General features: G+C 41.3%; 1 protein-coding gene across 3 annotated transcripts in view; it reads right to left on the reverse strand.

Moving 5' to 3' along the window:
- Positions 1-13,364, reverse strand: part of TSC22D1 (TSC22 domain family member 1) — a 150,832-nt gene that overhangs the window by 47,117 nt on the left and 90,351 nt on the right. The window contains exon 2 of one of the 3 annotated variants that reach the window (XM_077483213.1): positions 2,122-2,404. The exons of the other annotated variants lie outside the window; for them this stretch is intronic. Within the exon in view, the coding sequence (XP_077339339.1) occupies positions 2,401-2,404 (4 nt within the window). The 3' untranslated portion in view covers positions 2,122-2,400. Of the gene's footprint in view, positions 1-2,121; positions 2,405-13,364 lie in introns of those variants that run through there. 3 annotated transcript variants of the gene reach the window in all.

The following is a 13,364-nucleotide window of genomic DNA, read 5'->3' on the forward strand; positions in this document are numbered from 1 at the left end:
ATGTCATCTGGATAGGAGTATATTATGCTGCTCTTAAACCTGGATACATCATAATTCACTGAAGTGTATTTTTTCCAAAACCGATTCTTCTGAAAGACCACTCCGCAAATACAGTGCAACATAAAATATTGCAACAATCTCAATGTTATTCTCTAGGGTCTTTGCTAAAAAAAATATATATAAAAATACAGATTTTTAATCTGTACGCAACAAGTGTCAAAAAAGGTTTAGGCCCCTTTCACACTGACAGTTTTTCAGACGGACCTGAACGGGTGCTCCATAGAGCTCTATGGAGCGTCGGATGTCAGCGGTGACATGTCCGCTGACATCCGACCCGCACCGATCCGAAAAAGTGTAACGGAGGAAAAAGCTATTTTTCCATCCGTCTGCGGATCGGATGACGACGGGCACTGCGGTCTGTCGTCATTCGATCTCCCATAGGGGAGAGCCGCGCTGTGACAGGTCTGTCCCTGCGCAGTGTGCAGAGACGGACCTGTCATCTCCCTGCTCAGCGGGGATCGACGGAGTGATCCCCGCTGAGCAAACTGATATCCACGGGGCAGATCAGAACTGATCCGCCCCGTGTGAAAGGACCCTTAGTCTAAGTGGTTAAACTGACCTTATTTACAGACGGAAGCGCATTCCTTTGATCTAAAAGAATCAAGAGATGCATTGTTTCTCTTCATTTCGGTTCCCGAGTTTTTCTTTGTTTTGTTTTTTTAACAGCTGTGAGCACTCTGGCTCTGCACTTAACATAAGGGAAGTACTGTATTAACCACTTCAGACCAGGAAGGATTTACCCACTTCCTGACCAGGCCATTTGTGATACGGCAGTGCTTCGGTTTAACTGGCAATTGCGGGGTCATGGGATGACGTACCCAAACAAAATTGAAGTCGCCCCCCCCCCACAAATAGAGCTTTATTTTGGTGGTATTTGATAACCTCTGCATTTATTTTTTGCGCTATAAAAAAAAAGAAAAAAGCGCAAAAGTTTTGGGGAAAAAAAAAAAAGATGATTTTTTACTTTCTGCTATAAAACATTTCCACCAAAAAAAATGTAAAAAAAACAAAAATGTATTCATCGGTTTAGGCCGATGTGTATTCTACTACATATTTTTGGCAAAAAAATAAAAAGAATAAAATCGCAATAAGCGTATATTGATTTGTAAAAAAGTTATCGCGTCTACAAAATATGGGACAGATTTATGGGATTTATTATTATTTTTTTTTTTAATAGTAATGGCGGCGATCAGTGATTTTTATTGTGACTGCTACATTGCTGCAGACAGACCGAACTGACTTTTTGGGAACCAGTGACATTATTACGTAATCAGTGCTAAAAATATGCACTGTTATTGTACTGACACTGGCAGGGAGGGGGGTCAACACCAGGTGCGATCAAGGGGTTAAAACATGTTCCCTCACTGTGTGTTCTAACTGTATGGGGGTAGGCTGCCTGGGGAAACAGAGCCATCTTCCTGCATTTCCCCTGACAGAACAGAGATCTGCCTTGTGGGGGGGGGGGGGGTTGAGGTTGAATCGCGATAACAATTTAACAAATGAATCGTACAGCTCTAATATGTGCTCTGTAGATTGCAATTTTACATCTAGAATTATTATTTTGAAATTGCTTGACAATTCTTAGATGCATCTTTTCACAGATTGAGGAACTTCTGCCCATCTTTACCATTGAGACACTAACTTTTTAAGATGCTCTTTATGCCCGATCATGTTACTGACCTGTTGCCAATTAGCCTAATTAGTTGCAAAATGTTCACCCAGCTCTGCTTTGTTAGTACCACTTAATCTGCCAGCTTTGTGTTGCCCTGTCCCAACTTTGAGGCATGTTGCCGCCATCAATTTCATCACCACCTTATTTTTTTCTTAAAATGGTACCTTTTCTCAGCTTACACATTTTAATTTCTATTGTGAACATAAGAATATGTTTTTATAGGGCAGTGATGGTGAACCTTGGCACCCCAGGTGTTTTGGAACTACATTTCCCATGATGCTCAACCACACTGTGCAGAGTGCATGAGCATCATGGGAAATGTAGTTCCAAAACATCTGGGGTGCCAAGGTTCGCCATCACTGTTATAGGATTTACAAAATCACTGCATTCTGTTTTATGTAGATTTCACACAGAACCCCAACTTTTTCAGAATTGGGGTTGTATAAAAAGATATTTAAGAATAACGTGGTGGTTTTACATTTCCTTCTACACAGATGCCTAGACGCCCCAAATGTCTGCAAAGACTAAGGGTGGAGTTTTTATGTGAGCGAGTATGTAAGTTTATGACATTAAAAGTGTGAATTAGTAGAATAATAAAAAGACGCTTATATATATTGTAACTCATTCTCGAAGCGGCAATTATTTATACAGCACACACATAAAGCTTCTTACCTAAACCAGCCAAAAGGAGCAGCCAACGCCAATTTCACATTTCCAATGTTGAAGAAGAAGAAACGGGGGGAGGAGATAAACAGAAAAGACATAATTAGCAATGGCATTTGGCAGTTAAACTTTTCATGAACATGACAGCACAAGACAATGATCACAAAGTCATAATTCCAATAAAGAAAATGAATTACTCTATAAAATTACCACCTTTTACTTGCCAGGAAATCCCGCAACAGAGGAGCAGGAATGAGCAGAATACCTTGGAAAAGCCATGTCTGCGTTGTCACCTAATGCAATGGATTGATTGTACACCTTCACTTACAGCAAATCTGTCAGGAGAGACCACGACAGCTACCACTGATGAGAATTCCACCTGGCTACAATACCTGATGTCTGGAACCAGGAATAAGTAAACAGCCAGGGGCTTTGGATATTACTGTACTGTACTTATCTGCATGCTTGGTATGGGTTATTAGCTCCAAGTTATGAAGCTAGAAGGTCAGCATAACAACAAGCTATTTCCAGGAGGCAGTTAGCAATAGCAGCCCTATATCTACCACACGCCTATTTTCCTTAGGATAAAGGGAGGCCACCATTGCTAAGCTCCCCTTTCAAAAATGCTGTTTGCCTGGCTGACACAGTGATCTAATGGTTTCAGTACTGACACGGACCTGAAAGAAGTACGGTGATCGCAAATTCCTAGGTCAATATAAGCATGACAACCATGCAATCCAACACTTCAAGTCAAAGCGACTCAACAGCAGTGTTGTTGCAGGTGCCGATAGCTGCCTTTGCTTTACTGTACGACTTGGCCCCTAAACACAGGTGGGAAGATCAGGACTTCAAAGACCATGCTGTTTTTCCCCATAGAAAGTTGCTCTTTAAACATTAAACATTTAAACATTGTTGTTTTGGATTTAGATTTTGGAACCTGGTTGGATGCAGGGTTTAATGAGTCTCATCAATGGAAAGAACAATTTCAGCCGTGTGCCACTCCGACATTCCCTGCTACCCAAAAAGAAATCAGCACCCTCTGAGCAACCACACAAGGCTGACACAAATTCTTGGTCAAGTCATAAGACCAAAAGCTTCTCAGAAATGCTGTCTGTCCACTGAAACAACTTAACATCCAAACTCTCATCTCAAGTCAATCTCAAGATTACCTGTCAAAATCGCTTTACATTTTTGATATAATATATGAAAGCTACAAATCAAACACTACCATTAAAACATGTAAACATGAACAGTTATCCTACTAATACAGAAAGTTGGAGTTTAATGCCCTATATCAGTCAACTTAAGTTATTTAGGATCCCTGCTCACTGGGCTCATATAGAGCGTTTTTGTATAGGCGTTCAGGAGCGATTCAAATTTTTTTTCTGCCAGGAAACTCGTCTTAATGAAATCCAGAAGAGTTTAATTTTTCTGCTTCTAAATGCTGAGCTTAACCTTCACATCAGAAGCTGATCTGCAGGTGTCGGGCACTCTATGTCTTCCAGTACCCACCAATTGTCGATAAACACAGAATAGGAATCTACATATGTAAACAAGGCAGATCACCGTTCTGACGGAAAAAGGGGGACTAGAATCAGTCTCTTCCCCTAGTAAAAGAGCCACATTGTATACACAAAAACACTGGCTAGGCACACGGTTAACCTTTTGATCATCCTAGATGTTTAACCCCTTCCCAGTCAGTGTCATTAGTAGAGTGACAGTGCATATTTTCAGCACTAATCACTGTATTTGTCACTGGCTCTCTCAAAGTGTCAAAAGCGTCACTGTCCAATTGTCCACTGCCATAAGTCACTGATCGCCGCCATTACTAGTAAACTATTACCAAACAAATGTCAAAAAATCCAAAAATATATTCCATAGTTTGTCGGCGACATATAACGTTTGTGTAAACCAATCAATATACGGTTATTGGGATTTTACTTTTACCAAAAACACAATACATATTGGCCTAAATTTTGAAATTCGATTAAACATTTTTTTTTATTGGAAATGTTTTACAACAGAAAGTGAAAAATAGTGCCCCCCCCCACAGGATAATATTGAGCTGCTTCTACAGGCAAAATGCTAAACTCCTCTAGAAGCAACTCTGTGTGCATAGACCCTAAATATGCTGATTCATCCTAAAAGAAGTGCTTTAGTGAAGTTATCCCAAAACTTGCATCCTTTACAACTTAAGTTAGCCAATAAAAGGTCATCACTCAAACTCCAAACTTTCTGTATCAATAGTGTTTTTTGGTCAGGCATCTCACCGACACCTGTGTTGCCATTGTGCTGGGTGTTCAGTGTGCTCCTGTATCTTTAAGAAGGGGTGGCTCCCCTTCAGTCCACCTGCTTTCACCTATCCATCAGAACGCATACTGTTAGGTTATTTGGTTGTCTGTAGGCTGGTGGTAAGTAAAGCTTGTTTTTTTTCTTCGGGTTTGTTTGTATTAATCAATAGTTACCATTTTACAATACTCTACTGCCAATAATAAAATTAAGAACGTTGGTAAAAAATAGGACAGAAAGTCTGCGCTATCATATGGTTGGAATTTTTTTTTTTTTAGGCGATAAATCAGATTTCAGGTTTAAATTGTGGCAAGCCCTTAACAAAAACCGTAGATAAAACTAAAGTTAAAATATGTAGTTTTAGGTAGTAAGAGCAGATAGAATTGTAATGACAGAACAATGCTGCCACACTGTGGACAAAAGTAAGTATTACTACATTTCATTAAAAGCAATATCCACAAAGAACCTTACAGAAATTTCACACTGGGGCATCGGGGGCAATGGCTATAGTGTCTGTAAAGTGCCTCAGTGTGAAAGTGGCCACTGTATACCACCCAAAACTACACAGGAACTACATGCACACCTCTACCATTCCAGGGTACTATGACAGACAAACTGGAAGCATTACCTTCTTCCTTCATGTAACTTTTGAAAAAGGAAGGGTATTTTAAGTTTGGTTGTTTGACATTTCTTTTAGGGTCGGTTCACACTATTGTGATGAGAGAACCCTGCAAATCAACTGCGGGTTCCCGCATCGCACCTGGGATGAGCGGCAGTTCACACTGCCATATGTGAACTGCTGGGGAGTGTCATGTCAACGACACCCCCATTTCAGCTTGCATATTGCACTATGAACCGACATCTTCTTATAACCTAGGCCATGGGTCTTCAAACTATGGCCCTCCAGTTGTTCAGGAACTACAATTCCCATCATGCCTAGTCATGTCTGTGAATGTCAGAGTTTTACGATGCCTCATGGGATGTGTAGTTTCACAACAGCTGGAGGGCCGTAGTTTGAGTATCCCTGGCCTAGGCCATCTTTATGTAGGGCAACAATTCTTTTATTTAGATCCTCAGAGAGTTATCTGCCATGAGGTACCATGTTGAACTTCCAGTGGCCAGTCTGAGTGAGAGCGATAACACCAAATTTAACACACCTGCTCCCCATTCACACCTGAGACATTGTAATACTAACGAGTCACATGATCTTGGGGAGGGAAAATGGCTAATTGGGCCCAATTTGGACATTTTCACTTAGGGGTGTACTCACATTTGTTGCCAGCGGTGTAGACATTAATGGCTGTGTGTTGAGTTATATTGAGGGGACTGCAAATTGACACTGTTATACAAGCTGTACACTCACTACTTTACATTGTAGCAAAGTGTTATTTCTTCAGTGTTGTCACATGAAAAGATATAATAAAATATTTACAAAAATGTGAGGAGTGTACTCAGTTTTGAGAGATATTGTATAAAGCGCATTAAGTTATAATTAGAAATATGAAAAAAAAATTGAAAGTTACAGATATTACATAAAAAGTATGTGTGCATAGATTTATTTTTTAACCACTAGGTGACCAGCTTACGCAGATATACTGTGGCAGGTCGGCTCTCCTGTGCAAACCAATGTACCTGTAGGTCAGTCGGGGCAAGGAGGATAGCAGCACGGGAGCATGCCCGTGGACTCTATGGGCGTTATTTACTAAAGCAAATCCACTCTGCACTACATGTGCACTTGAAATTGCACTTGGAAGTGCAGTTGCTGTAGATCCGAGGGGGACATGGAAGGAAATTAAAAAACAAAATTTTAGCTTGCGCATGATTGGATAATAAAATCAGCAGAGCTTCCCCTCATTTCAGATCTACCCCTCAGATTTACAGCGACTACACTTCCTGGTGCAGTTTGCACTTGTAGCGCAAAGTGGACTTGCCTTTCAAAAATAACCCCCCATGTCTGCCGGTGATCCACGATCATGGTGAGGAGAGGCAGGAAATTCCCTGGTCTGCCTAGTGACATGGCAGAGATCTACTGTTCCCAGTGATCAGGAACAGTGATCTCGGTTATGTTCCTGGCAGCCCATACCTCCTACAGTTAGAACACAACCAAGGAACACACTTGATCGCCCCTAGTGATAACTCCTTTGCTGCCAGTGTCTTTTTTACATTGATCAGTGCATATTTGTAGCACTGATCAATGTAATAATGTCACTGGTGCCCAAAAAGTGTCATTTGGGGTCAGATTTGTCCACGCAACGTCGCGGTCCTGCAAAAAATAAATAAATAGCAGCCATTACCACTTCCTAAAACCATCCCATAGTTTGTCGACACAATAACTTTTGCGAAAACCAATCAATATACTCCTATTGTGATTTTTTTTTTATACCAAAAATATGTAGTAGAATATATATCTGCCTAAACTGATGAATACATTTGTTTTTTTTATAGATTTTTTGCGGGATATGTATTATAGCAGAAAGTAAAAAAAAACAAAAAAAAAAAAGTTGGTCTTTTGTTTATAGCGTAAAAAATAAAAACCGCAGAGGTGATCAAATACCACCAAAAGAAAGCTCTATTTGTGGGTAAAAATGGACATCAATTTTGTTTGGGTAAAGCGTCGCAGGACCATGTAATTGTCAGTTAAAAGCGACGCAGTGCCATATCACAAAAAATGGCCTGGTAATTAAGGGGCAAATCCTTCCGGGCTGAAGTGGATCAACGGGTATTAACTATAACATTTAAAGGGGTTGTAAACCCTTGAGGTTTTTTTTACCCTAATGCATTCTACCTTCTGTAACTCAGAAGCCCTCCCAGTGTGTCCCCCCCCCCCCACCTGAACGCTCAATCGACAGGGACGAGCACAGCAGCTCCAGCTGCTGGCTCGGGTCCTCATTGCGACACAGGAACCAGGGGCGGGGCCGAGTCCTGTTGTCTGTGTCAAAGGACACAGCAGCAGGACTCGGTAGCGTGCCAGCTCGAGTGTTCCCTTGGAATGTGGGTCTCTTAGGGGGAGGAGCCAGGAGTGCTGCTGGGTGACCCTAGAAGAGGAGGATTGAGGCCACTCTGTTCAAAACCCTTACACAGAGGAAGCAAGTATAACATGTTTTTTTTTCTGTTCTTTTAAATAACAAAGAAAAAACCGAACCTTTACAACCCCCTTAACCACTTCTCCCTAGGTGGATATCATGACATCCTGGAGTTTAAGTGGTTAAATCTGATAGCTGCAGGCATATCTTCTTTTTCTGCCATTGATTCCATGTCATGTCATAACAACCATAGTGGCTCTGGTGCTTCTACCAGCTGGATAAGTTCATTTGGACCAGCTTGGTCCAAACAAACCATTTTCAAAGTGGCAGAAAGCTGGAGTTAGCTATACCTTATTTTACGATGAACCAGTCACATCTCTAGGCAATTTAAAGCCTAAGGGTTGCTTGGAGCTGGCACTCTCCTCCGTATCCAATATGTGTTCACCCTCGATGTCCTCATGTACAATCCTGGTGGGGCGACTGAACAATGATGGTGCAGAAGCACACGGCTATGGTCATTTCTGTGCCTGTCCCTGCATGTTCTAATCGTGTGTGGATTGCAACAGTGGGTGCCAGGAGAGGATTCCCAACTGGTTGTCACAATGGGGGAATCAGGGGGGTATGCAAAGCTGTCGCTCTAGTAATATGGTACACTCTAAAAATGGGTTTACCATGTACCATATTACTAAAGGTGACTTATCCTTTGAAAAATGCAAAAATTGATTGATTCAAGTTTTCTATATAACTGGAAGTTTGCTTCAAAAGATTTACTGTGTCGCCCAACAAAAAATTGTTACAACACACCGATGAAAATCTGTGAAAAAAGCACTCTCAGCAATTATGCAAATCCACTCAGCTGAAGTTTTTTGCTGCTGCTGCATATTCTACAGTTTATCCCATGCAGTTCTCAGACTGTCCAAAAGGTGGCAGAATCACATCATTTATCATCAGAAACATTTCATGCACACGGCAACATCTAGTGCACACATGCAGGTTGCAAACTACATTTATTTCATTTTATGGCTTGTTCACCAGCTTGGAGGTATTTTACTGCAAGTCTGAAACATTTACAAGAGCTATGTTAGAAAAAAAAAAAAAAAAAGTGTAATATCTGGTACAATATTTTTTTTCTTAGCGTCACATAAGCAAGTAGAGAACTAATCAAATCTGAATAACCCCAGTGCAATAAAAAAAAAAAAAAAAAAAAAAAAGTCACGGCCTGATTTTAGGCATTGGTGTCATAAAGAAAATAAAGTGTGGGCTGCAAAAACACTGCAAGGATCCCAGAGATCCAAAAGCAGAACAAAAAGTGCAGACAAATTGCCCTGGATGTCGCATTTAGGAAATCGCCTAAATGTATACATTAGCAGCCCTGCCAACTTCAACCAGAAATGGTTAATAGGTTATATTTTAAACATTCAGAAAGATTTACAAAGCTAGTGGAAAGATTTGTCTTATGGCTCTGACGCTAATCAACTTCTCTGCAATCATTCTCTGTAGCTATTACCTTTTGAACCACCACCCCTCCCTTTAGAATGTAAGCTCTACGAGCAGGGCCCTCCTGTATCTTTTGTATTGTCCCCCCTATACATTGTAAAGCACTGCATAAACTGTTGGCGCTATATAAATCGTGTATTATAATAACTTCAGACTTATAGTGTTACTAAATATAGGACCCTGTAGTATTCACTATAGCTGGTCTCCCACACTACACAGAACATGGAAATGCAATTTTAGAGCCCTTTCATACTGAAAGTGCCCGGGTGTCGGTGGTAAAGTGGGGCTATTTTTAGCGCTGCTTTCCCGTCATTTTAGCAGCGCTATTCGGCCGCTAGCGGGGCGGTTTTAACCTGCGCTGGCAGCTGAAAAGGGTTAAAACCACCGTCAAAACGCTACTGCAACGACACTTTACAAGTGGTAAGGCAGCGCTGCCCACTGATTTCAATGGGTAGGGCCGCTATAGGAGTGGTGTATTCACCTCTCCTACAGCCCCACAAAGAAGCTGCTTGCAGGACTTTTTGTGACACCCTGCCAGCGCAGAACCCTAGTGTGAAAGCACTTGGGTTTGCAGCTGAGGCTTTTTTCCTCCAGTCTTAGTAAATATAAACTGCTAAATACCTTTTCTCATCAGCAGTACATAGCAGTCTTGAAGTTGTGACTTCCATCAGTGTCTGTATAAAGCTTGTACGAGGAGTTTATTCCCTCTGACTGTCCTATGAGGCTACATGACCCCTGACCCTCTGTGTGAACAGTGCTGATAGGTCCTGTGCCAATCACATGCTCTCTCCCAAGAAAAAAAAATAATAATAATTCTCTAGCAATACACACCAAACAGAGCATGTGCAGAGTGCCCCTGGGGAGTGTGGAAGGAGGAGAGGCTCAGAGAAGACCGGATCAAAGAGCCTTTTTACACAATGGGCAAGCTTAACCCCTTAGGTTCCACAGCGAGTATAACGAACATACTTTACTGCATATACAGACTGATTTTAAAAAGGTGTGGGTTTAGTAACACTTTAGATTGTAAAAAGGCATTTATTTTTTTAAATAACAAAAGGATTCTTACGTGCTCTGTGCAATGGTTGTGCACAGAGCAGCCCTAATCCTCCTCTTCTCCCAAGGTAGCGCTGTTTGCATCCATTGACACACACAAGTGAAGCTTTGCCCCGGCCCCTGCTCCCTCCTCACTGGCTGTGATTGACAGCAGGAGCCAATGGCTGTCGCTGCTGTGTCTGAGCCAGTAAGGAGAGCGAGTAGCAATGCTGCTTTCGTGCACAACGCTGGATCAGCAGCTACAAATACTAGAATACTACAATAGAAGTTGTTTTACCTGTGCCGCTTGTAAAGGAATAAATATCAACGGGTCCTTAATTTTTTACGCCCATTGAGGGCAACAACAAATGACTAAGCACTGGGACTTTTCAGGTACTAAATCAATAGACCACACAGGTTGTTTAAAAAGCAGCTTCTTTTACTGTGCTACAAAAATCCATAAAATCAATTCAATGTCTAAAAACTGTTTTTCCTCTTACCTTTATAGAGCGTTAAAACCAATTACTTTTACATGGGTAATGCACTAGTGTGCCCACCCGATAGCCAATAATGCAGCAAAACAACTTTATTACATTATCCGATTGCTGAGAGATGAGGGTGATCTATTGATTTAGCACCTGAAAGGTCCCAGTGACTATTTACTTTTAGGCTGGGTTCACACTGGTGTTATCCCAGACACTGTATGCAATTCGCACCGCATGCCTATTCACATCACAGCAATGTCTGTGCACTGTGAATTCAGCCATAAAGTTTGAATGACTGAACTTGCATCGCATTCGGACCAAAATGGTGCAGGACCCCTTTTTTGTCCGCACTGGAATCGGATTGCACGGGTGTTCAGACCCTTTGCGATCCGACTCATCCGAACCAAACTGGGGGTGTCATTAACTTTATATTGACACCCACAGCGGTTCGTAGGGAGCAGTGTGAACTGTCTGCGAGTCAAATGCGATGCAGGAACCTGCACAGGAATCACAATCGTTCCTGCATTGCAGTGTTAACCAAGCCTTACTCACATGTGTATAATGAGAATGTAGTGATCCTTGTGGGCTGATCCAATCGAGTTCTATTTTTACTTTAATATTGAATACTTGCTGAAAAAGCTGCAGAAAGGTGAACACAAGCTTAGTTACTGCCAAACATCACTGAAAACGCCACGGAGGATCTAAAAAATAAATTGTGGGGAAGACACGAAACTTCTTTGTTAGGGCCCAGCAGCCAATGATTTCTGAGCGCAGTCATGTTCAATCCAGTGTTGAATGCACCAAAAACAAATCCTGCAACATCCAACGCATCAAGTGTGGATTTTTGCATCCACCAGAGAAAACTTTCAGTGAACTCCTAAGCCAGCCATATAGAGTTCGAATCTCTGCGTTATCTCAAATCATGTATGGGCAGGCTGAATGTAACCAAGTTTATTGATCGATCTACTTGGGTACAACCAGCCTGCTGTATTTTTTTACGTGTGTTTATTGCAAGTAGCTGACATAGCCACTAGCAATAACCACTGTCTTCTCCAGAAAGGACAACACAATGGCTCTGCAGAATGGAATTTATAATAGCTGTAGGGCGGGCTTCTAAAAATGTAGGAGCTGGTTGAAAAGAAGGGGCATGCAGTTAGGGTGTTGGCGTTTCATAAAGACGTTAAAGCAATATTGAATGCCAAACTATTTTTACCTTAATGCATTTTCTGCATGAAGGTTAAAAAAAAAGAAAAAAAAAAAAGAAAGAAAAAAAGTTTTAATATACATTTAAAAAGGTAGACTATGAAAAAAGGAGGGAAGAGTTAGGGTCCTTTCACACGGGGCGGATCAGTTCTGATCCGCCCCGTGGATATCAGTTTGCTCAGCGGTGATCACTCCGTCGATCCCCGCTGAGCAGGGAGATGACAGGTCCGTCTCTGCACACTGCGCAGGGACAGACCAGTCACAGCGCCGCTCTCCCCTATGGGAGATCGGGTGATGACGGACCGCAGTGCCCGTTGTCACCCGATCCGATGACGGATGGAAAAATAGCTTTTTCCTCTGTTACACTTTTTCGGATCGGAGCAAGTCGGGTGTCAGCGGACATGTCACCGCTGACATCCGACGTTCCATAGAGCTCTATGGAGCACCCGTTCAGGTCCGCCTGAAAAACTGACAGGCGGGCCTGAACGGGACGTTAGTGTGAAAGGGGGCCTTACTGCTAGGTCGAAATATTACTTCTGAAATACATGGAATTATTCATGTTATCCTACTAAAAACATTTATAGCAATTGTATGTTTAATCCTGAGTGTAAGAAGGTATATAGAAAAGCAATGGCTACGACAAAGTCAGTGGTGTTGGTAAATGTTGAGTATTCTGCCCAGCAATAAAACCACAGGACATGACCTGGATGTGTCAAGAGGAAAGCAGACACTGGACCTCACTCTGCTATTAAAGTGACATTTTCTAGGAGTTTTTAGAAGCTCTTATGTTGAGCAGAACTATAATTAGAGTAATTTACAGGTAGAGTGCTTGAGCACCCATTAAACTACTGAGTCTCAAGATGTTCAAAGCATATCTAATAATAGATGGAAAATTACTATTTACTTCGCCATCTTTTGTCAGTCTGCGCTAGGCAGACCATTATAACCGCTCTTCATATTACATTAATAATCTGCAATAATGGGAACTACTGAATTATACAATATAATAAAATTATAAAAAAAAGTTCTTTAGAATGGAGAAGAAAAAAAAAAAAAAAAAAAAAAAAAAAAGATTAACACGGAAGCGTTGGCCTATGATTACTACAGAGAGCCCGATTTCTAAATGCAGCAAAGATATTTTATTTTAGTTTCTTTCATAAGACAATATAGAACTTTAATTCCATGTCAGTGAGCACTTATGTCCGTTCACTCCTCTATGTGCTTCATATTTTAGCAGTAGGTGACTCTAAATACTCAGACACTGATAAATATCAAGTTCAACGTGCCAGTCTAACCGTAGGAATACATCGCACATTTTTTAACAGATACCACTACCGTTTAAAGAGCATTTTTATTTTATTTTTTACCTGGCCAATTCAGAAAACCTGCATCACAGGAAATCCATCACAAACCTGGAACATTGACACTGAGCGTGATGAA

This window comes from Lithobates pipiens, unplaced genomic scaffold, assembly GCF_037356315.1.
Source record: "Lithobates pipiens isolate NorthernLeopardFrog02 unplaced genomic scaffold, aLitPip1_a1.2 Scaffold_16, whole genome shotgun sequence".
In the NCBI taxonomy this organism is placed as follows: Eukaryota; Metazoa; Chordata; class Amphibia; order Anura; family Ranidae; genus Lithobates; species Lithobates pipiens.